Genomic DNA, 21,738 nt, shown 5'->3' with positions numbered 1-21,738 from the left:
GACCTGAAACCATAAAACTCCTAGAGAAAACATAGGCAATAACCTCCTTGACAACAGTGCTGGTGAGGATTTCTTGAACTGACACCCAAAATAAAAGCAACAAAAGCAAAAATAAACAAGTGGGATTACATCAAACTAAAAAGCTTGCACACAGTAAAGGAAATCATCGCCAAAAAGAAAATGCAATCTACTGAATAGCAGAAAATAACTGCAAGTCATATGTCTGATATGGAACTAATATTCAAAGTATATAAGGAACTCATACAACTCAATAGCAAAAACCAAACACAAACCAAAATATCAAAAACCAAACACAAACCAAAATATCAAACTTAAAAATAAGCAGAAAATTAAAAAATAAGCAGAAAATCTGAATTAGACATTTTTCCAAAGAAGACATATAGCTAAAAGGTACATGAAAAGATGCTCAACATCATTAATCATCAGGGAAATGCAATCAAAATCAGGTTATTACATCACACTTGTTAGGATGGCTGTTATCAAAAAGACAAAAAATAACAAGTGTTGGTGAGGATGTGGAGAAAAGGGAATCCTTGTACACTGTGGGTGGGAATGTTAATTGGTGCAACTACTTTAGAAAATAGGAGTTTCCTTAAAAATTAAAAATTGGGGGACCTGGTCGACTCAGTCAGTTAAGCATCTGCCTTTGGCTCAAGTCATGATTCTGGGGTCCTGGGATTGAGCCCCACACCAGGCACCCTGCTCAGCAGTGAGTCTGCTTCTCCCTCTCTCTCTGCCCCTCCCCCTTGTTCATGCTCATGCTCTCACTCGCACTCTCTCTTAAATGAATAAATAAAAAATCTTTAAAAAAATTAAAAATAGAGCTACCATATAATCCAGCAATCCTTCTTCTGTTTTTTTTTTTTTTTTTTAAGTAAACTCTACTCCCAACGTGGGGCTCAAATTCACAACCTGGGGATCAAGTCGCATGCTCAGGCACCTGGGTGGGTCAGTGGTTGAATGTCTGCCTTTGGCTCAGGTCGTGATCCCAGGGTCCTGGGATCAAGTCCCACAACAGGCTCTCCGCAGGGAGCCTGCTTCTCCCTTGCTTATATCTCTGTCTCTCTTTGTGTGTCTCTCATGAATAAATAAATAATATGTTTAAATTTTTTTTCTACAAAGCAGTAAGAAAAAGAGAAACAGAAAGCTAGGCAAAGGGATCCCTGGGTGGCGCAGCGGTTTGGCGCCTGCCTTTGGCCCGGGGCGCAATCCTGGAGACCCGGGATCGAATCCCACGTCGGGCTCCCGGTGCATGGAGCCTGCTTCTCCCTCTGCCTATGTCTATGCTTCTCTCTCTCTCACTGTGTGCCTATCATAAATAAATAAAATTTAAAAAAAAAAAAATTTTAAAAAAAGAAAGCTAGGCAAAGGATATGAACAATATACACTTAAATTCACACACACACATAGGAAATACATGTGACTTTGAAGCATATTAGAAAGAAGCTTAACCTTACTTATAATAAAAAGATTGTGTTAAAAATACAATGAGATAACATCCTTTTCCAGTAAATATGGCAATATCAGAAAGTTTGACAATACATTATTTTGGCAAGGGTGGGGAGAAACAGACACTCTTGTATTTTGTTGTTGGCATTGTAAATTGGTGTAACTTTTGGAAGGCAACATATCAAAAACTTCTAAAGTACGTATGCCTTTTTATTGGTAACAGAAAACCCAACTCCAATAGGCTTAAACAATAAAGAGGATTTATTGGTTTATACAAATGCAAATTCTAAGGGGTGAGAGAACTTTGCAGTTGATTTGATTCCATGGATCAAAGATATCACCAAGGACCCAATTTCTTTCTGTCAGATCTGTCTTCAAAAGTGTGAGCTTCATCATAAATTTGACTTCCTTCTTGGTAGCAAAAGGGCTACAGCATTTAAAGGCTTCACATCAGCTACACCACACTGTCCAAAAGAAGAGATAAAGTTGGCTTCTGTTACCTGTCTCAGAAGAGCAAAGAATGAAACCAAAACCAAAATCTTTTCTCAAATACTTCAATGAATATCCTCTGAGATTTCATTAACTTGAATTGGGTCAATGGCCCATTCCTGAACAATCCCCTCGACAGGACAATGGTATGCATTCATTGGCTATGGCTTGGGTTGCCTGAACCAATCACTGAAGCATGGGGGATGGGCTTACCCTGTTTGGGTTGAGGGTGGTGCACCCCATCCAGAAGCTGAGGCTGAGATCAATTACACCAATTCAAACTTTATAACCACTAAATAACAGGGAAGATGTGAAATGGATCTTGGGCAGGGAATCACATCAGCCACAAACTACTCTGATCCAGGAACCATACTTGTAGGAATTTATCCTATAAATATACTGGCACATGTGTACAAATAAGTATGTTCAAGGAGATTGTTTATAAAACAGGTTATTGAAAACAACAAAAATGCCTGGGACTCGTCAAATAAATGATAATATAGCAATAAAAAAAGAAAAGGCAGCTATAAATGTATTATTATGACACAATTTCAAAGATATGTTAAGTGAAAAAAAGCAGAGTTAATAGCCTCCTGCCATTTGTGAAAAAAGGGAAAAGAGATGGAGATAGATTTTTAAAGGGAAAGGGGAAAGTAAACTTGTTTTCATCAAAATATCTGCCAGATAGAGATATCCAAACACATGTGCACACAAATATACCCACTTATACATGCATGATTTGCATAGACTGTATCTGGAAGATTCATGAGTAACCGACAATAGTAATCTCTGGAAAGGAAACCAGGGAACTAGGGACTTAGAGTAGGGGTAATATATAACTTTCATTGTATACCTTTTATACTGCTTGAATTTTCTTACCATGTGCATGTATTTTTAGTTAAAAAACATGTAGTAATTACATGTTTCTACGTGTTGCCTGTCAGACTGGCAAAGATAAAAATACTTGTTAATAGTTGGAAAGATGTTGGGAAACATACCCTTATCTATATTGTTATTTAATATATTAACACATCCTTTGAAGGCAATTTGGCAGTTTATTAAAACTAATAATGCACATAATCTTTTATCTAGCACTCACAACACACCTAAGATTTTATCCTACTGATTATGCTTATACACACTGGCAAAGATGCGTGAATAGACATGCAGTGTTTGTAGTAACAAAAGACTGAAGAAAAATGTCCATCAACAGAAGATTGGTTAACTATATTATGATATATCCATAAAATGGAAGTTAATTTTAAGAAGGTAGAATTCTAGACAGCAATGAAAAAGAACTACTGATATATTCAACAACATAGATGAAGCTCACAGAAAATGCTGAATGAAAGAAGTCAGAGGCAAAAAGAATACATACCATTTATATGAAATTCAAATACAGGCAAAATTCATCTATAGATGTAGAAGTCAGAATGCAGTTAATCTTGGGAGTGGGTAAGACAGTGAGGGAGCACAGGAAGCCAGCCTGCTATGGTGCTCTGTATTTAGACATAGGGGTAAGTTACATAGATGTATATACATATAAAAATATATACTTAAGATACATGCATTTTACTAAAATGTATGTTATATTTCAATACATGAAAGAAAGAGGTAGATTTTACAGTGATATGGAATGGATTTCAAGATATATTTTTAAGTGTGTATGGTGAGATAGAGATTATCTATCTCCATCCATACACATATATATGGTACACTGAGAGGAAACAATGTATAACTACAATTCTGCTGGGTTAAGTGCTGGAGCACACTTTTGCCCTGAAGTCATTTGATTCCTGGTGGCCTACAGTTTTTTATTTAAGACTTATTTATTTGAGAGAAAGAGTGAGTAGGAGAGAGAATCTGAAGTAGACTCCCACACCAAGCATAGAGCCTGATGCGAGGCTTAATCCTACCATCTCAAGACCATGACCTGAACCCAAACCAAGAGTAATATGCTTAACTGACTGAGCCATGCAAGCACCTCCTTACAGCTCAAGTTTAAAAGGCCCCATGCTTACAGGTGATGTCCAATTGGAGTTCAGGTGACTAACAGAGAAAACAGTGAGTGGAATAGCAGTATTTGAAGAAAAAGTAGCTGAGATTGATGAAAGATGACAATCTCTAAGATTCAGGAATCCTAAACAGGAAAACGAAACAAAGAAAGAAATACCCACCCAGACACATTGTTGTGAAACTTCAGAATATCAAAGAGAATATCTTAAAAGGAACGAGAGACTTGTTATCTACTTATAAAAGTATACAATACTACCTATGACATATTCTTGCCCTCCAAAAGAGGAAAAAAACAGAACCTGAATCTAAAGTAATCAAACCTTAGATCTACTCAATATTCAGGAAATAAAAAGAACAGAGAAATAACACCACAGGGATGCAATCACTAAGATCCATTCTATGGGAAACATGACAGGACAAACCACCCAGTTCCTTCAACAAATAAATCCCGTGGGAGAAAAAAAAGGAGGAGGAGAAAGGGGCATCTATAGATAAGAAATTTAAGAAACCTATCAACCAGCTGCAGTGTATAGTCCTCATTTGGCACCTGACAATCCTTGACAACAAACTCAAACATTTATGAGACAATCAGGAAAATGTGAACAGTGACTGTACATTTAAAGTACATGATATTAAAGCATTGTTAATTTTTATGGATAAAATGAAGTAATACAATGTCTGATATTTGCTTCAGAATAACCTTGGTGTGCAGGTGGGGGAGCAGGGGTTAGAGGAATATAGATGAAACAAGATTGGGCATGAGTTGATAATCACTGAAGCCAGGTGACAGGTACACGGGGAATCAGTATACTACTCTTTTATAAAATTTTTAAAAAGATTTTATTTATTTATTTGACAGAGAAAGAGAGGGAACACCAGCAGGGGGACGGGCAGGGGGAGAGGGAGAGGCATACTCCTCACTGAGCAGGGAGCCTAATGCCAAGCTCAATCCCAGGACCTTGGGATCATGACTTGAGCCGAAGGCAGATGCTTAATTGACTGAACGACCTAGGTGCCCTACTTTTTTTTAAAAAAGATTTTATTTAAAAAAAAAATTTATTTTTTGATCAGAGAGAGAGGAAAGAGCACAAGCAGGGGGAACAGCAGAGGGAGAGGGAGAAGTAGGCTCCCCACTGAGTAGAGAGCCTGATGCAGGGCTTGATCCTAGTACTCCGGGATCATGATCCAAGCTGAAAGAAGACACTTAACCAAATGAACCATCCAAGAGCCCCTATTATACTCTTTGCTCTTGTATGTTTGAAAATTTCCATAATGAAAATAGAAAAAAAAGAGCTGAAAAGAAAAGATATGACTCAGGGATGCCTGGGTGGCTCAGTGGTTGAATGTCTGCCTTCGGCTCAGGTTGTGATCCTGGTGTTCCAGGATCAATTCCTGCATCAGGCTCCCTGTGAGGAGCCTGCTTCTCCCTCTGCCTATGTCTCTGCCTCTCTCTGTGTCGCCACGAATAAATAAAATCTTTAAAAAAATGACTGACAGCTGATTTATCAGCACACAAAGAGTTTAGAAGGTGTTAGTATGACATTCTTTGTATAAAAAATAACATGTTCATATATTTTTTTCATATATATTCTATTTACATTGATTTATTTCTGGTAGTTCATAAAGAGTATAGATAAAAACTACAATCATCATACTCAATAGTGAGATATTATTGGCATTCTCCTTAAAGTCAGAACAAATCAAGAATATTCACCTATTCACCTGTTTTTTAAATATACCACTACTCAACATTGCTTTCCAGGTTCTAGTGAAACCATTAAGACAAAAGAAGGTAAAAGTTATAAATATTGTAGAAGAAGAGTCATAAAATGTCCTTGTTTACATAGAATATACAATCTAAGAAAATTGAGAAATAATTAAACAGGAAAGCATTTGTTTGAAATCAATAATTTCTCTATATAAAAATTCCTCTATATAAAAAAATCCAATCAGAAAATATAATGGGGAAAAAAATCCCATTCATAGTGGGAAAAAATGACAGAAGTGAATCCAACAAGAAATGTACAAAAGGGGGTACCTGTCTGTCTCAGTCAGTAGAGCATGGGACTCTTATCTTGGGGTTGTAAATTCAAGCACCACATTGGGTGTAGAGATTATTTAAAAATAAAATCACACAAAAATGTACAAAACATTTACATGAATAAAACTACAAAATACTTAAGGCTATACATACAAAGACCTGAAAAATAGATAGATGTACAATATTCCTGAAAGATTTCATAATTGAAAAAATTTCAAGTAACTATAAATTTCCATTAACAATCTGAGATTTTTGGGGCACAGGGTGGGAATACCAGAGAAGTTGGTTCTGAAGTTTATCTGAAAGAATATATAGAAAGAGCCAAGAAACTTCTCAAAGATAGAAGGGAAGAAAAAAAGAACAAGGGAAGACTTGCCTACCAGATATAAAATTGCTATATAAAGGTGTGATATACTTCAAGAATAGACAAACATGGGTGCCTGGCCGGCTCACTTGATAGAGCATGCAACTCTTGATCTCAGGGTGTAAACTGGAGCCCCATGTTGGGTGTACAAATTACTTTAAAAAATTAAAATAAAAAAATAAAAAAGAATAGACAGATAACTGGAACTGAACAGAGAGGCAGTTATATGCAGGAATTTATTTCTAAAAGTAATCTCTACACACAATATGGGGCTTGAACTTACAACCCCAAGACCGAGTTGCATGCTCCACTGACTGAACCAGCCAGGAGCCCATCATGTGGGAATTTAGTATATGACAAATACAGCATTTCAGAACACTTCTAAGGCACCACTCAATGTATACTAATATATAAAATACAAACTCAAAGGACAGAAAGTTCCAAGTGTTCTCTAGAAGTAGGCAAGCCATTTGAGAAATGGTAGCTTAAATAGTAGCCAGGAAGAAATCCTAGTCTAGTGCAAAGGATACAGATGATGGGGCACCTGGGTGGCTCAGTGTAAGTTTAAACATCCAACTCTTGATCTCAGGGTTGTGAGTTCAAGCCTGGCATTAGGCTCCATGCTGAGCACAGAGCCTACTTTTTAAAAATGGGGAAAAAAAGATGCTAATAAGAAGCAAATTTGCCAATAAAACTATGGAAAGGCCCCAGGACCTAAGACAAGATACAAGAGTATGAGCATGATACATGGGGCTGAAAATGAAGTTAACTGAAAGTCTGCACATGAATATTCAGTAAAAAAAAAATGCTCACCCTTTGTTTTTTTTTTAAAGATTTTATTTCAGAGAGAATATGTGAAAGTGGTGGGAGGGGAAGAGGGAAACTCCCTGCTGAGCAGAGCCTAGCTTGGGGCTCAATCCCAGGACCCTGAAATCATGACCTGAGCTGAAATCAAGAGTTGGGCACTTAACCGACTGAGCCACCCAGCCACCCTTCACCCTTTCTTATAATCAGAGAAAATGCAAAATAAAAACAAGATACCGTCATTTGCACATCTAGTTGGTAAGCATTTTTAAATTGATAACAAAGTATTTTTTCCTTTTTTTAAAAAAGATTTTATTTATTCATGACAGACACACAGAGAGAGGCAGAGACATAGGCAGAGGGAGAAGCTGAAGGGAGCCCGATGTGGGACTCAATCCCGGGACTCCAGGATCATGCCCTGGGCTGAAGGCAGGCACTAAACCGATGAGCCACCCAGGCATCCCTGATAACAAAGTATTGATGAGAGTATTGGGGAAACTGGTATCTTATATACTGCTGGAGGCCATGTAAATTGGAATAGTCTTTGTGGAGGGAAGTCAGACAGTATCTATTAACATTTTTAAAAATTTATTTTTTAAGTAATCTCTATGCCAATGTGGGGCTTGAATTCATGACCTTGAGATCAAGAATCATATGCTCCTCTCACTGAGCCAGCCAGGAGCCCTTCTATTAACATTTTAGATATACAAAATGTATATATCTTCTTTCCAGCAATCCCACTTCTAAATTTAAGAAATATTAGCACAAATAATCAAAGATATGGGTAGCCTGGGTGGCTCAGTGGTTTAGCGCCACCTTCAGTACAGGGCGTGATCCTGGAGACCCAGGATGGAGTCCCGCGTTGGGCTCCTTGCATGGAGCCTGCTTCTCCCTCTGCCTGTCTCTCTCTGTCTCTCATGAATAAATAAATAAAATCTTTTAAAAAAACAAATAATCAAAGATAAATGTAAAATCATTTTCATTGCTGCATTTCTTTTTTAAAAATTTTATTTATTTATTCATGAGAGACACAGAGAGAAAGGCAGAGACATAGGCAGAGGGAGAAGCAGGCTCCCTGAGGGGAGCTCGATACGGGGACCCCAGGATCACGACCTGAGCCAAAGACAGATGCTCAACCACTGAGCCATCTAAGCGCCCCTAAATTTTATTTTAGATATGAGTTTGAAATTATGGCAAAACATGAGTGGAAATGCTAGCAAGAAGTTAATTGTAAATGCAAAATTCAAATTCATGAGAAAAGTCAGCACTGAAAATAGATGAGTATCATCTTCATCAATGTGACATTTAAATATTCAACTTTCATCTTTAAAAAAATTGCAGAAAAAAGTGGGGATCCCTGGGTGGCGCAGCGGTTTGGCGCCTGCCTTTGGCCCAGGGCGCGATTCTGGAGACCCGGGATCGAATCCCACATCGGGCTCCCGGTGCATGGAGCCTGCTTCTCCCTCTGCCTGTGTCTCTGCCTCTCTCTCTCTCTCTCTCTCTCTCTCTCTGTGACTATCATAAATTAAAAAAAAAATTGCAGAAGTGAATAAAATGGAAAATAAATTTTTTAAAAATAATATATTTGAACCTTTAAATTTATTCTTCAGAGAAAGTCACTGTTAGTTTGGTGTGTATCCTTTCAAACATTTTCTATATATATTTGATCTGTAAAGCTCCTCCCTGTGGATTTTGCTGATTACATAGGTATTGTGCAGTTCTTCTATTTCCTGCAAATTGGCAGCTAGATCCAAAGATCTGACCCCAAAGATCAGATCAAACTTGGGTTCCACTCTTTGGTATGACTATAAGATGGACACAATGTCTCTTTAGGATCTTAGAAGCTGTTGATGCTTACTATTATGTCTGTTTATCAAGGATTGCTAAAAAGTGATGTTCTGATTTTATTATTTCTATCCCCCCCCATCTATTTTGTTACTCAGTTCAGATAGGAAAGACAGGATAAATGCTACATTCTCTCCCTTTATTGATTAATTTTCAAGATAATGAATTGGTTACCTATGATGAGCTCAGACATTAATGATAAGAAGGAGCCAGTTATTCAAAATCCTGGAAGGAGACTATTCCAGGCAGAGGGATCAGATATAACAGAGGCACTGAGGAAGGAGTGAGTTGTGTTAAGTTCAAGAAACACAGCACAGCATGGCCACATTGCTTGCTTCTTCCTCTCTTTGCTCCCTCCACCCTCATCAGAACTCACCTGTGTTGGCACCCTGATCAGACTTCCAGCCTCCAGAATTATGAGAAACAAATTAGTTGTTTATGAACTGCCCAGTCTATGATACTTTATCATAGCAGCCTAATCTAAGATGTAGCTCTTACATCTATGACTCTCTCCTCCATTCCTACTACCACGCCCACATAGTCTGGGGCTTAGCTTTCTCCCCTGGACCACTGCCAATTATCCTCAACTAGTTTCCCTGCCTCCAAGTATCTCTTCCATCCTACTCAATTAACTCCTTACTCATCAAAAGTTTTCAATTCAGTGTATAACTATTTTTGGCAAGAATGCATCTATAATTTTTTAACAGATGCCATGGCAAAATAAGATTAATTTAGTAGAGGAGGGTGTTTGCTGGAAAGTACTGCTTAAACACCAAAGAACATGGGCTTTGTAGTCAAGACCTAGATTAGTGCCCTAGGCTCTGACACTTGATAGTTGTGTGACCTAGGGAAAATTATGTAACCCCTCTGAAGCTCAATTTCCTCATGTATTATAAAAATAATAATGCTTTTAATACTGTTGTGAGAATTAAACAATATATATTTTCATTTGAGATACATGTATAGATTATATACAGAGACAGAAAAAGATAACAGAGAATAGACAGATTTATTACAGTACTTAGATCACAATAAAGGCTCAATAAAGAGTAGTTTGTTACTCTTCCCACTATGCCTCTTGCAGAAGCTACAATTTCAGTGATGAACTCCACCTGCTTAAAACCTCAGTTATTGCTAAGAGCTGTTCTAGAGCCATTTGAGAATATCCAAAAACATAAGGACCCCAGTGGAGTTCTAGAAGAGTCCCTTTGACAAGCCTATTGAGAAACTAAAGAGGCCTTGGTTAATCACTGATATCTCACATAGATATAATACTCTTCCAAACAAGTTTTATGTCTTTGATCTCTTCAACTCTAACTTCAGTGGGACCCCTAGGTACTTTACCTCTCACTTCATCCACATCAGTTATTATCTCCCAGTTACATCAGATTCAGTGTTAATAGTCTTTGGGATCCCTGCTTCCACTGTCCCCATTCTCTCTTTCTTCTGTTCCCCAAATCCCAGGACACTACTAGAGGGAGAACCAAGCTGACCAATATAAATTCATGCTGTCCAATTTCAACTTGGCCCTTGCAGCTGCTCAGCAATCCTTTTAGTTGTCTCATATGTTCCCTGGCACTCTCCCCACAGATGCTGTTCCAGACTCTCTTCATTCTACTTAATATCTCTGCTTCTACTTCCACCGAATTCATAGCAAACACTTTTATCAGGCTACCTGTCCCTCCTGTAACAAATCAGTAATATCTTTCTCCCTTCCAGCCCTGTCCTCTAGCCATCCAGTTCCTTTCCTGGAAAAGCAATCAATATTCTTTTTTTAGGCTATATTATTTAGAGAGAGTATGCATGCATGGTGGGAAGAGGGGGCGGTGCAGAAGGAGAGGGAGAGGATCTCCAGCAGATTCTGTGCTGAGTGTGGAGCCCGATGTGGGGCTCTATTCTGTGATCCTGAGATCACGACTTGAGCTGAAACCAAGAGTTGGATGCCTAACCAACTGAGCCACCCAGGCACCCAAATCAATGAATATTCTTGATCTCTTATTTATCCCTTCAGAGATATTTTTATGATTCTACAAGCAAAAATATGGAAAACAAAGAACTTTCACTTGTCATTAAAGATAAATAGGATTTGGATATGTGGCGACAAAGGAGATGATATTCCAAGCAGAGGAAACATCCTGGGCAAAGGCACAGAGGTGGGAATGAATAAATAAGATATATTTAGAAAACAGGATATAGCAAGTAGTGTAATCCCCAGAGAAACAATCCCAACTGCTGCTTCAAGTACTATGTCTCCTTTTCCAGCTCTGACTTCAGCCTGATCACTGCTTCATTGCCTGCCCTGCTCTAAATACCAGCAGAGTGGAAATCTGACACTGCTGGCCCCTCACCCATCCTATCTTGCCTGGACCTCCGTTACTATTTATTGAGCTCTGACCCCAACTATCTGTTTCTTTCTGCTAAAGAGTCTTGGCTCTTTCCTGAGTCACTTGCCAAGCCAGACACCTTCCACATCTTTGGTCACATGGACAATTTCCCCACCCTACTGAAAATAGGACAATGAATATAGAAGATGCATTGTACAACACTGATTTTACCAATATATAGAACAGAGGTCAAGGAAACATTTTAAACTATATAGCAGAGATACAATCAGCAAAATCCAGACTGTGTGAAACTCTACTGAAAAATAATCTGATTTCCTCAATAAAAAATTGTAAGGAAAAAAAGAGATGAAAGGGAACCGTTAGTTTAAAACTGACATATGGGGCACCTCGCTGGCTCAGTGGGTGGAGCACAGGACTCTTGGCCTCTGGATCATGAGTTCAAGCCCCACGTTGGACATAGAGAATACTTTAAAAAAATAGATAAAATTGACATACAATACATATCCACCAATCACAATGTATAGACTTTATTTGGATACTGATTCAAACTAAAAAGCTGTAAAAAAATTCTTTTGATATTTATGAAACTACTGGAAATTTAAATATTGATTGGTACTTAATGATATTAAAGGGAATATTGCTTGTTCATGTGTGCTAATGATATCACAACTATGATTTTTTAAAAAAGGATCCTTACCTCTTAAAGATACATACGGAAATATTTAGGTAGGGAATGATATCATGTCTGGAATATGCTCCAAAATAGTATAGAAAGGAGGAGATAGATGAAACAAGAGTGTGAGAGTTGATACTAGGTAAAGCTGAGTGTTTGGTAAATGGGGATTTATTATACTATTCTGTCTACTTTCGTGCATGTTTTAAATTCTCCATAATGAAAAGCTTTAAAACGTTATTGAATTGTCAAGCATCCCATGAAAGTGTGTGTATTAGTCGGAAGGAGTGGAACAGGAGGAGCTGGAATTTGAGAAGAGGATGGTCTGTTAAGAGCCTCTGTGGGGAGAGTGCCAGGGAACGTATGAGACAAAGAAAAGGGTTGCTGAGCAGCTGCAAGGGCCAAGTTGAAGTTGGACAGCATGAATTTATATTGGTCAGCTTGGTTCTCCCTGTAGCAGTGTTCTGAGGTTTGGGGAACAGAAAGGGAGAAAGGGGACACTGGAGGCAAGGATCCCAGAAATAGTAACACTGAATCTAGTGTAAAAGTTGTTTAGAAAGTGTTACATCAATGTGAGATATCACTGATCCACCAAGGGCTTCGCTGGTTCCTAGACAGGCTTGTCAAACGAAGTCCACTAGGCTAGAGAGGCTTGGTGTTATGCTCCTCTTCTAAGACCCCTCTTCTAGGACCCCAGTTGGGTCCTTAGGTTTTGGATATTCTCAAACGGCTCTAGGACAGCTCTTAGCAATGACTGAGTTTTGATCAGTAGCTATGTTACTTCATGCAAGATATTTCCTTCCCTGAGGAGGTATCCTCATTTATAAAAATTTGGGATAATAATACTTATCTCATGGAGCAGGTGTGAGGATTAAGTAACATAATGTGGGTAGAAGCGGTTAGCACAGTGGCATTCTACACATGATGCTTTATTTCTTCAGCAGATGAATACAATCTCCCTTAATCCTGGAGCTGAGGCAATGGTATGTTAAATATGTTATCACTTTGTGGTCAGCAAAACCTGACCATCAAGAAAATATTATTTTCTTATTGAAACACTGTAAAATTGGATATTGAAGATGTGTCCCTCCTCTCCAAGAGTAAAAAATACCCCAACTTTCCTAACAGTCTGAAGTGAAAGCTTTTGGTGGAGGGGAGTAATAGTAGTACTTATAATAGGAAACACTTACATAGTTCTTACTGTATATTCCAGGCACTGTTCTAAATATGTGTTAGCTACTATTACCATAATATAAAAATCTGGACCTCAAAAGATATGGCCTAGAGATAAAAATGTTTGAGTCATCTGCATGTGGGTGATATTTGAAATCATGGACATAATTGAAAATGTCTAAAAGAGTTATATATTAAGAACAGTGCAAGACTAGGACTAAGTTCTGAGGAACTTCAATCATTCAATGGCCAGGTAGAAAATGAAGAGTCTGCAAAGGAGACTGAAAGGAATGGCCAGAGAAGTGGGAGGACAACCAAGAAGAGCCATACAGCATAGAAGCCAATGTATTGAAATGTATTTCACAGAAGAAACCATCATGAGTGTCAAATTTTGCTTGTGAGATCAAGTAAGACAAGGACCAAAACTATCCATTGGATTTAGTAATTTGATGGCCAAAAGTGACCTTATCACCACAGACTGAACAGGTTGGAAGTGTGTTTAGAAGGGAATGGAAAGGAGGAAATAGAAAATGAGTATTATTTTGAGAAGTTTGCTTATAAAGGAGAGAAGGGAGTTAAGCAGCAGTTGGAAAGGGTTATGTAGTCAAGGGAAATTGTTTTTGTATAATCAGAGAGACGTGAGCATGTTTAAATGTCAATGAAAATGCCCAATGGAAAAAAAAAAGAAAATGCCCAATGAGAGGGAAAGGTTGAATAAACAGGAGAGAGAGGATAATTAATAGTGTAAAGTTTCTAGGAAGGTGTGAAGGAGCAGGATAACAAAGCACAATGGAGAGAAATAAGAAGTGTAAAGGAGGTAAGGAGAAGATTTGTGCTAATTTGAACAAATATGTATATTTGATGGTGGGAAGTGGGGAAGTAAATGAGATAATGCATGCAAAGCACTTAGCATAGTGCCTGGCAGGTTAGTTTGTATGAGAAATGGTAGCTGTGGTTATTGTTGTTATTATTGTTATGCACCTGCTTGAAACTTTCTTATATTTTAGGCTTTGTACTACATAAAATAAGTACACTACTTTATTAATTATGTAAACTTGAAATTTTATATATCAAGTTTATATACAAGGGTTACTTGAACTTTTTGATTCCTCACCTTCATCCTCTCCAGGAATTCTGGGTAGTTACTGGTCCCCTGATTTTGATAAGATAGAAAAAAGTTGTACATTAAAGATCAATGCACTTTCTGCACTTTTCTACACACATTCTATGCCTCTAAATTTTTTAAATGTCCACCAAAGCCCCTATTGATGTCAACTCACCTATAGAAAAATGACATTAAAAATAACCTGCTTCCAGGATTTCAAAGGATCTGAAGGGTTCAGGTCAAGGGGGAGATGTTATTTGCACTTCAAATACATAGAATGAGAACAGAGAAATGAGCCATAAATGTGGAATATCCTGGAGGTCCAGGAAGCCCCTTTAACTCTGATCAAACTTTTCTGTGAGGTAGAGATGCATTCTCCAATATCCTTTAATCTTGCTTCAAGCTCCAAATCCTCAGCCATGCTATCCTGTGATCCCTTACCTTTGCTGCCCACGTCCATTCTTCCACCTCCATCTTACCTGTAGCTCCCAATGAGATATTATGTTCCTTAAATCTGAACTGAGAGCAATGGGTGCTATGAAAAGAACTTGAGATCATTTTGAGGCTTGGTGAAGCTTTCTAGTTTGATGTTTCTTAGAGCCTGAATCACCCAGATTCCTGGCCACCCTATTGAAGGGGGGTGGGTAAATCTGACTCAAGGGAGACTCAAGAAAGAGATTATCATTCCTTTGATTAAGAATCTACATTTTAGGGGCACCTGGGTAGCTCAGTCAGTTTAGCATCTGCCTTCAGCTCAGGTCATGATCCCAGGATCCTGAGATTGAGCCCCCCCAAGGGGCTCCCTGCTCAGCAGGGAGTCTGCTTCTCTCTCTCCCTCTGTCCCTGCCCTTGCTGGTGCTTGTGCCCTCTTTCTCAAATGAATACATAAAAACTCTTTAAAAAGAAGAATCTACATTTTAAAAATGTCTATACTGCCTTTTTCTTTATAAATTTTATTTAAATTCAATTAATTAATACAGTGTGTTGTTAGTCTCAGAGGTAGAATTCCATTCTCTCTTTTAAATCATGTTCAAAATCCTGCATCTAGAATTTTAGTCTCCTCCCACTCTAGCTACATTTAACTTTTTGTTCTCTCCCTTAAACACATCCTCCATCTGATATATTAGCAGTCGTTAGAAACAGCAAAGGGACTAAGCTTGGAGGAATTCTGAAGAACATTTACTGTTTATATACTTCTGCATTGAGTATTTTACAGTGACAATGTATTACTTTTGGAATTTAAAATAAAACACAAAAAGGAAAATAAAATACTTTCCAGGGGTACCTGGGTGGCTCAGTCAGTTGGGTGTCTGCCTTTGGCTCAGATCATGATCCCAAGGTCCTGGGACAGAGCCCAGCATGGAGCTCCCTGATCAGCAGAGAGTCTCTCTCTTCCTCTCCATCTGCCTCTCCCGCAGCTCATGTTCTCTCTCGCTCTCTCAAATAAATAAAATATTTTAAAAAAATAAAACACCTGGCCTCAGTTTGGCTCTCCACACTCTTCCATACCCATCCAAATTTCTCATTCCTACAAGTTTCCATTCAAAATTCAAAATTTCTTATCCTTTACATTTTTGGCCAATTGATTTTCAACTAGGGTGCCAAGACAATCCAATGGAGACAGAATAGCCTTCTCAACAAATGGTGCTGGGACAAGTAGATATCCACATTCAAAAACAAAGTTGGACCCCTACCTCATGCCACATACAAAAAAGAACTCCAAATAGATCAAAGACCTAAATGTAAAACCATAAAACTATAAAACTCTTAGAAAACATAGGAACAAATCTTCATGACCTTGATATTAAACCATGGGTTTTTGGCTGATGTCAAAAACGTAAGAAACCAAAGAAAAAATAAATTAGACTTTATAAAAATTTAAAACTTTTGTGTACCATCAAGGACACCATCAAGGAAGTAGAAAGACAAAACACAGAATGGGAGAAAATATTTCCAAGTCATGTATCTCACAAAAGACTTGTCTCCAGAACATGTTAAAGAAATTCTTAGAACTCAATAAAAAGACAACCCAGTTAACAAATGGGCAAAAGATTGAATAGACATTTCTCCAAATAAGAACACAAATGGCCAATAAGCACATGAAAATATGCTCAACATCATTACCCATGGGGAAAATGCAGTTGAAACCATAATGAAACTCACAACGATGGCCATTAAAAAAAGGACAAATAACAAGCGTTATTGAGGATATGAAGAAACTGGAACTACACTGCTGAAAGGAATATAAAATGGCACAGCCTCTTTGGAAAACAGTCTAGCAGTTTCTGAGAAGGTTAAAGGTACCATTTGACCCAGAAATTATACTTCTAGATACTTGGATACTTCCAAGAGAAGTGAAAATATCAGTCCACCTAAAAACTTGTATATGAATGTTCATAGAAGCATTCTTCATAATAATAAAAACAACCCAAATGTACCTCAATTGACAAAATAAACATAATGTGATATATCCATACAGTGGGAATATTATTCAGCCATAAAAGAAATACTGATACAACAAAAAAAAAAAAAGAAAAAAAAGAAATACTGATACATGTTACAACATGGACGAGCTATGAAAACTTTATGAGTGAAAGAAATCTTCTACAAAAGACCACATATTATATGATTCCAGTCATATGAAATATCCAGAATAGGTAAATCCGTAGAGGCAGAAAGTAGATTAGTGGTTGCCCACAGCTATGAGTATGGGGGGAGGGAAACTGGTGGTGATTGCTAATGGGTACAGGGTTTCTTTTTGGAGTGATGAAAATTGATTGTGATTGTACAACTCTGAACATACTAAAAAAAACACTAAATTTTATACTTTAAATGGGTGAATTGTATGGTATATGAATTTTATCTCAATAAAGCTGTTAAAGATGTTCTTCCATGGAGCTTTCCTTTTCTACTATAGTCCACATTAATCACTTCACTCTCTCTTAACTCCTATAGCTCTTAATAACTATACTGCACAACGTAACATTCAGTTAAGCTATCTGATAATGTTTATTGTTATTTCATGTAGATTAGCCTGTCAGCCAGACTAATTTTCCTGCGAGGAATAAATAAGTTTTCCAGTTCTCAGATAGCTCTAAACCACCTAAGGTGCAACTGGGCACACATTAAGTACTCAGTAGATTACCTGGTGATTGTGAAGAACAGATTGAATGTATATGTGCTTGTTTTCACACATGTGTTAAAGACACACAGATGTTGGGGGAATGAATACAATCTTAGTGAGGTGAGAGAATAACACTATGTGAAACTGCAGAATACAAGATTTATTTAAGGGAAAAAACAGCATGGTTTGGACACCTTTGTTCTCCCCTCCTTCAGCCTGCTGCTGCTGAATGACTCCTCATGGCCAACCATATCCTGGTCTCTTGAGATTCTAAGGGAACCACTGAGGTCCTATCTAGATACTTGACTGGTGTCACTATTCCCCCATTGCTTCCTCCTCTTCCTCCTCCTCTGTCCAGCTCAGATCATCATCTGAATCCTCAGATTCTTCCTCATCCATCTCTAACCCAACCCCTGCCTTAGCCTTCTCAGCTAGTGCATCGGGGTGCTCCAGCTGGGCCCAGGATCCCGGGTCAGCCTTGACCAAGGAGATTTCAACCCGAGATGGCATCAAGGAAACAGAGCTCTGCTCCACGTTTATGACCTGAGGAGGAGGAAAATATAGAGGAACACAGAAGAAGGAGAAAATGAGGAAATCAAAGGGGTGGGATCAGGGTGGGGTGGTGATGAATGACAAAGAAAAATAAACAGATGTAAGGTAGGCAAAACAAGATAGGGGAGGAATAAAACAATATAGTAAGAGAGAAAAAAAGGAGAGGAGGAGGGGAGAGAAAAAAGGGAAGCAAAGGGGGAGAAAGAATATCAAAGCAAATGAGGAGAAACCTCCACTTTCCCACTATAATTCCATCCCTTAAGATACCTTCTATTCATTCCAGTCAGGTCCTTCGTTTCACCCCATCTGCCTCCCCCTCTTGTGCCCCTTATCTTCACTTACCCCCCAGAGCTTCATCTGTGCCTGGAACACACGGTTACCATCAAAGACAATGTGGACGTGAAGCTGAAAGAAAAGAATTAAATGGGTAGTAACAATCCCAGAAGGTCAGAACAAGTTATTACAACAGAGAACCAGGCCAGAGGTGTGAGCCCTACATCCACAGGTCAGCCAGATAGCCCTAACCTACTAGCTCTACCTTCCTCTGAGGGGATTATGGAGCCCACATGTCCACTCCAGACAATGACTCTGCCTGTAAAATTGTAGTATCACCCAATTCACCAGCTTCCCATCCAGCATCAGACATTCCTCACCTCAGTTTGACTGGCCTTCACCCAGTTGAACGCAGGAAGTGGAATCTGGCCATATACAGTTACCACTACTAAGGAATCTGTCTGGTGCCAATCATGACGGCAAGATGCTGGCAGCTAGAGAAAAGATGTGAAATATGGGTGGTAAGAATGAACTCTCAACCCAAGGGAAGTTATCAGGTGTGTCTAGAGAAGAGACACAGAATCTCAGAGCGATTAATACTACTTCATATTGCAAAGCCTCTAGGCTGTTGAGGATAAAAGGGCAGAATCTTATTTGGTCTGTACAAATGGGAGGAGATAGAGAGCTTGGCCATGAGGTACAGGGGGCGGGAATTATTTCTGGAATTGGGTTCTAATCAAGTGTTTGGGAAAGTTGGGGCTTACCTGCTTCCCCCAGTCATGCCTACCAACTCTGCATCCTGGCTGTGCCAGGAATGCCCCAAAATCCAGGGTCTGGATGCCACAACAGCTCCAAGACTTCATCCTGAGGTAGAAGGATAATTCAACTGAATCTCCTTTCCTCTCCCCATGAGCCCCCACCCACCTTATGATCAAGAGTGGGAAAAACTGGTCTCACGGAGCCTACCCAGTCCCCTCTCTCACCCCTCATGGAATCGAGGTGCTCCTGGGTGGTAAGTACATGGAGTAGCATCACTCTCAGGGCCTTGGTAAACCTAATATGGATAGGGGAGAATCAGGAGAGGAATCAGGTCATTCTAAAATACACCCAGCAGCCTCATATCTATACCCAGTCATCCCAGGTATAGCATCTCTCAGCCACATGTTTGCATCCCCTATAAGCTCTCACTCACAGCATCACATGCTGGATTCTGGCAGCTGGAACCAGTCCGGATCAGACTACTGTCAAGTCCTAGGCAAAGGAAACAAGAGTCAGGAACCTATCCATTCCCTCCACCTAATTGCCACTTTCAATAAAGTCCAGTCTGCAAAGCCTTCCTACTAAGGACTCACTTACCTGCTCCAGGTTCTTGGTCTAATTCCTTCTGTTCCAATGCCATTTCCAGGGCTTGGGATATATTTAGTGGAAGCAGCTTTGGAGGCAACTCTGACCTAGGGGGCATGGGTGGGGTGATTTAGTTCTGACCCATTAACTTGATCAACAGCTCCAACACTTCCACCAGTGGTAATAGTATCAAAGAAGTCTGGTGAAAGTGGGGGCAGGATTGGAAAAGTTGGTTAGCAACTCCATTGCCAATTACCTTCTTTGTGGACATCCCAAGTCTCTGAACCCTGGATAAATCCCTAGAGCTCTTCTTGCCCATCTACTCAATTGCTCTAAATCTAACATTTCTATGCAGAACTGCATCGTATCTGCATCCTCTTCTAATTAATTGTGGACCTAACATGACTTTCTTCTGTTGCTCATGCTACTTACACAAAATTAATTTATCCTCTGCAGCCTACATGGCTGCTAATACTGCACGTTTTTCTTGATGGAAAACTCATTTTAAAGCTTTTTTCCAAAAAGAAAAAAATCAAGTCATTCACAACAATCTCCCTTGTATTATAACTAAGTATGTATTTATGAGAGACTATCTACTTCTGCTAACTCTAAATACCTATCCCATCACCCACATACCAACTTAAAGCAGACATTATTTCTGGATACAAATTTCCCCTAAGGTATAAAATAGACACAAAGCCCCTACACCTACTTGCCCCTCCTCACATCTCTAATCCCCAAACCTGAATGACCCATTAATCACTTCTATGAAGTTCCATGAATGTAGGAAAAACCCAGGGACCTCCTCCTCTTTACTTGGGCCTCTCCCGATGCAAAGTCTCTGCTGACTTTGGAATCGTATTCAGAGGTTTTTGCTCCTGAAGTGAACTGCTTGTGGCAGGCACCTCGGGTTGAGGGGCCTCAGGGAGCTTCTCAGCACAGTGTGGTCCCACAGTACAGCCCTAGTACAGATAAGGAAAGAAGGATTAGGGATAAAATCCTTCTATTAGGGGCAGAATCTAAGGAAGTAAATAATTTACCTTGATGTTTAAGAATTCAGAGAAATCTACAGTTCGCTTCCAGCAGCAGGACCAACCCTGATAACAAAAGACCCAGCTCAGCTTAGATTCTTGGGTATATTTCCTTTAGGAAATGCTTTTGGTATCCTCCCTTGCCTACTTCTCACCTTAAGTGCATCATGGAAGATTGGGACCCCAGGGTGATGGCAACAGGAATCTGTGGATACCAGCAGAAGGATCAAGGAAAGGCAACTATAGCTAGCATCACTTCTCTTACTTTCCCAGATTTATACACTCATGGTTTTTAATATATGAAAAAAAAGATCTTAGACTACCCAGACCAATTAAACTAGGGCAGATACTCCAAATTTCTCTGCTCCCTTAAGACCACCCACAGCTGATCACTCCCCTAGCACAGAGAGCCCCCTGGCAAAGTCAGAATTACTCACCAGGAAGGTTGGCATTGGGGTCAAAGTGCTGCCCACAGCCTTTGTTATGGCAGAGTAGAGACATGATGTTGGCAAAATTACTGAAAGGGTATTTCAAGGAGTCTGGCTGCCGAGTGAGGAACACTTCTTAGTCTAGAGGCTTTTAGCTGCCTGGAAGGGCCAGCTGTTTCTATCTTTAGTTCAGGAGGCGTACACCTCCTAACATGGGCAAGGGAACTTCAATTGGTCTTCTCAACCAATAGGAAAGAGCTCAATTTAGCTCTGGGGCTCAAGAAAAAAGGATCAGGCAGAGTAGGGCTTGGAACTTGGGTGAGGTCGACTAACCACCGCCCAGACAGTTTTAGATTTACCAGGCCAATTCCAAGCCTCTGACATATCAGCAGCTGCTCAGAAGTGAATCCCAATTTTGAGACCCCTCCCAGCTCAATGAAGGCACCCCAGTTCCTTCAGCTCCTTTTCTTCCTCTTTCAGAGCAGCTTTCTTCTCTCATCCTCATTGCTTCTGTATCACCAATAGCTCCAATCTTTGTCAACCACTTAAGCCATAGTATGCATCCAACTTCCCCAAGTTTGCCTAAATCGAGGATTCATACTTTTGAGCAAAATAAAGGATTATCTTTATAGAACCTATGCTTATCTGGAGACACAACTCC

General features: G+C 39.3%; 1 protein-coding gene across 6 annotated transcripts; it reads right to left on the bottom strand.

The window, feature by feature from the left end:
* Positions 1-1,714: 1,714 nt before the first annotated feature.
* On the bottom strand, positions 1,715-21,637 carry ITGB1BP2 (integrin subunit beta 1 binding protein 2). 6 transcript variants are annotated; one of them, XR_005985655.1, is made up of 13 exons: positions 21,087-21,637; positions 20,805-20,854; positions 20,659-20,715; positions 20,435-20,580; positions 19,631-19,725; positions 19,467-19,525; positions 19,258-19,328; positions 19,039-19,138; positions 18,655-18,768; positions 18,344-18,406; positions 14,335-14,373; positions 3,338-3,458; positions 1,715-1,934 (listed from the first exon to the last, which is right to left on the bottom strand). XR_005985655.1 is itself a non-coding variant. In XM_041740937.1 (12 exons), exons 1-12 carry the CDS (start codon positions 21,148-21,150, stop codon positions 1,863-1,865), a joined length of 930 nt encoding a protein of 309 aa, XP_041596871.1. In that variant the 5' UTR covers positions 21,151-21,637; the 3' UTR covers positions 1,715-1,862. The 6 variants fall into 6 exon arrangements, 4 of the variants coding, with proteins under 4 accessions (XP_041596871.1, XP_041596872.1, XP_041596869.1 ...); XR_005985656.1 differs by lacking the exon at positions 14,335-14,373; XM_041740937.1 differs by lacking the exon at positions 3,338-3,458.
* Between the last annotated feature and the right edge of the window lie 101 nt (positions 21,638-21,738).

This window comes from Vulpes lagopus, chromosome X, assembly GCF_018345385.1.
Source record: "Vulpes lagopus strain Blue_001 chromosome X, ASM1834538v1, whole genome shotgun sequence".
NCBI lineage: Eukaryota > Metazoa > Chordata > Mammalia > Carnivora > Canidae > Vulpes > Vulpes lagopus.
Note: the sequence above shows the minus strand (reverse complement) of the source record. Positions and strands in the feature narration are given on the sequence as shown.

Bases quoted from the DNA above. Each gene is read 5' to 3' on its own strand.
- ITGB1BP2 (XM_041740935.1), bottom strand. From the start codon at position 21,150: ATGTCTCTACTCTGCCATAACAAAGGCTGTGGGCAGCACTTTGACCCC. The intron at 18,407-18,654 runs GTGAGGAATGTC...CTTTTCTTTCAG, and splicing joins TGAAGGCCAGTCAAACTGAG to CTTCACGTCCACATTGTCTT. The intron at 17,993-18,343 runs GTAAGTGAAGAT...CCTCCTCCTCAG, and splicing joins CACAGATGAAGCTCTGGGGG to GTCATAAACGTGGAGCAGAG.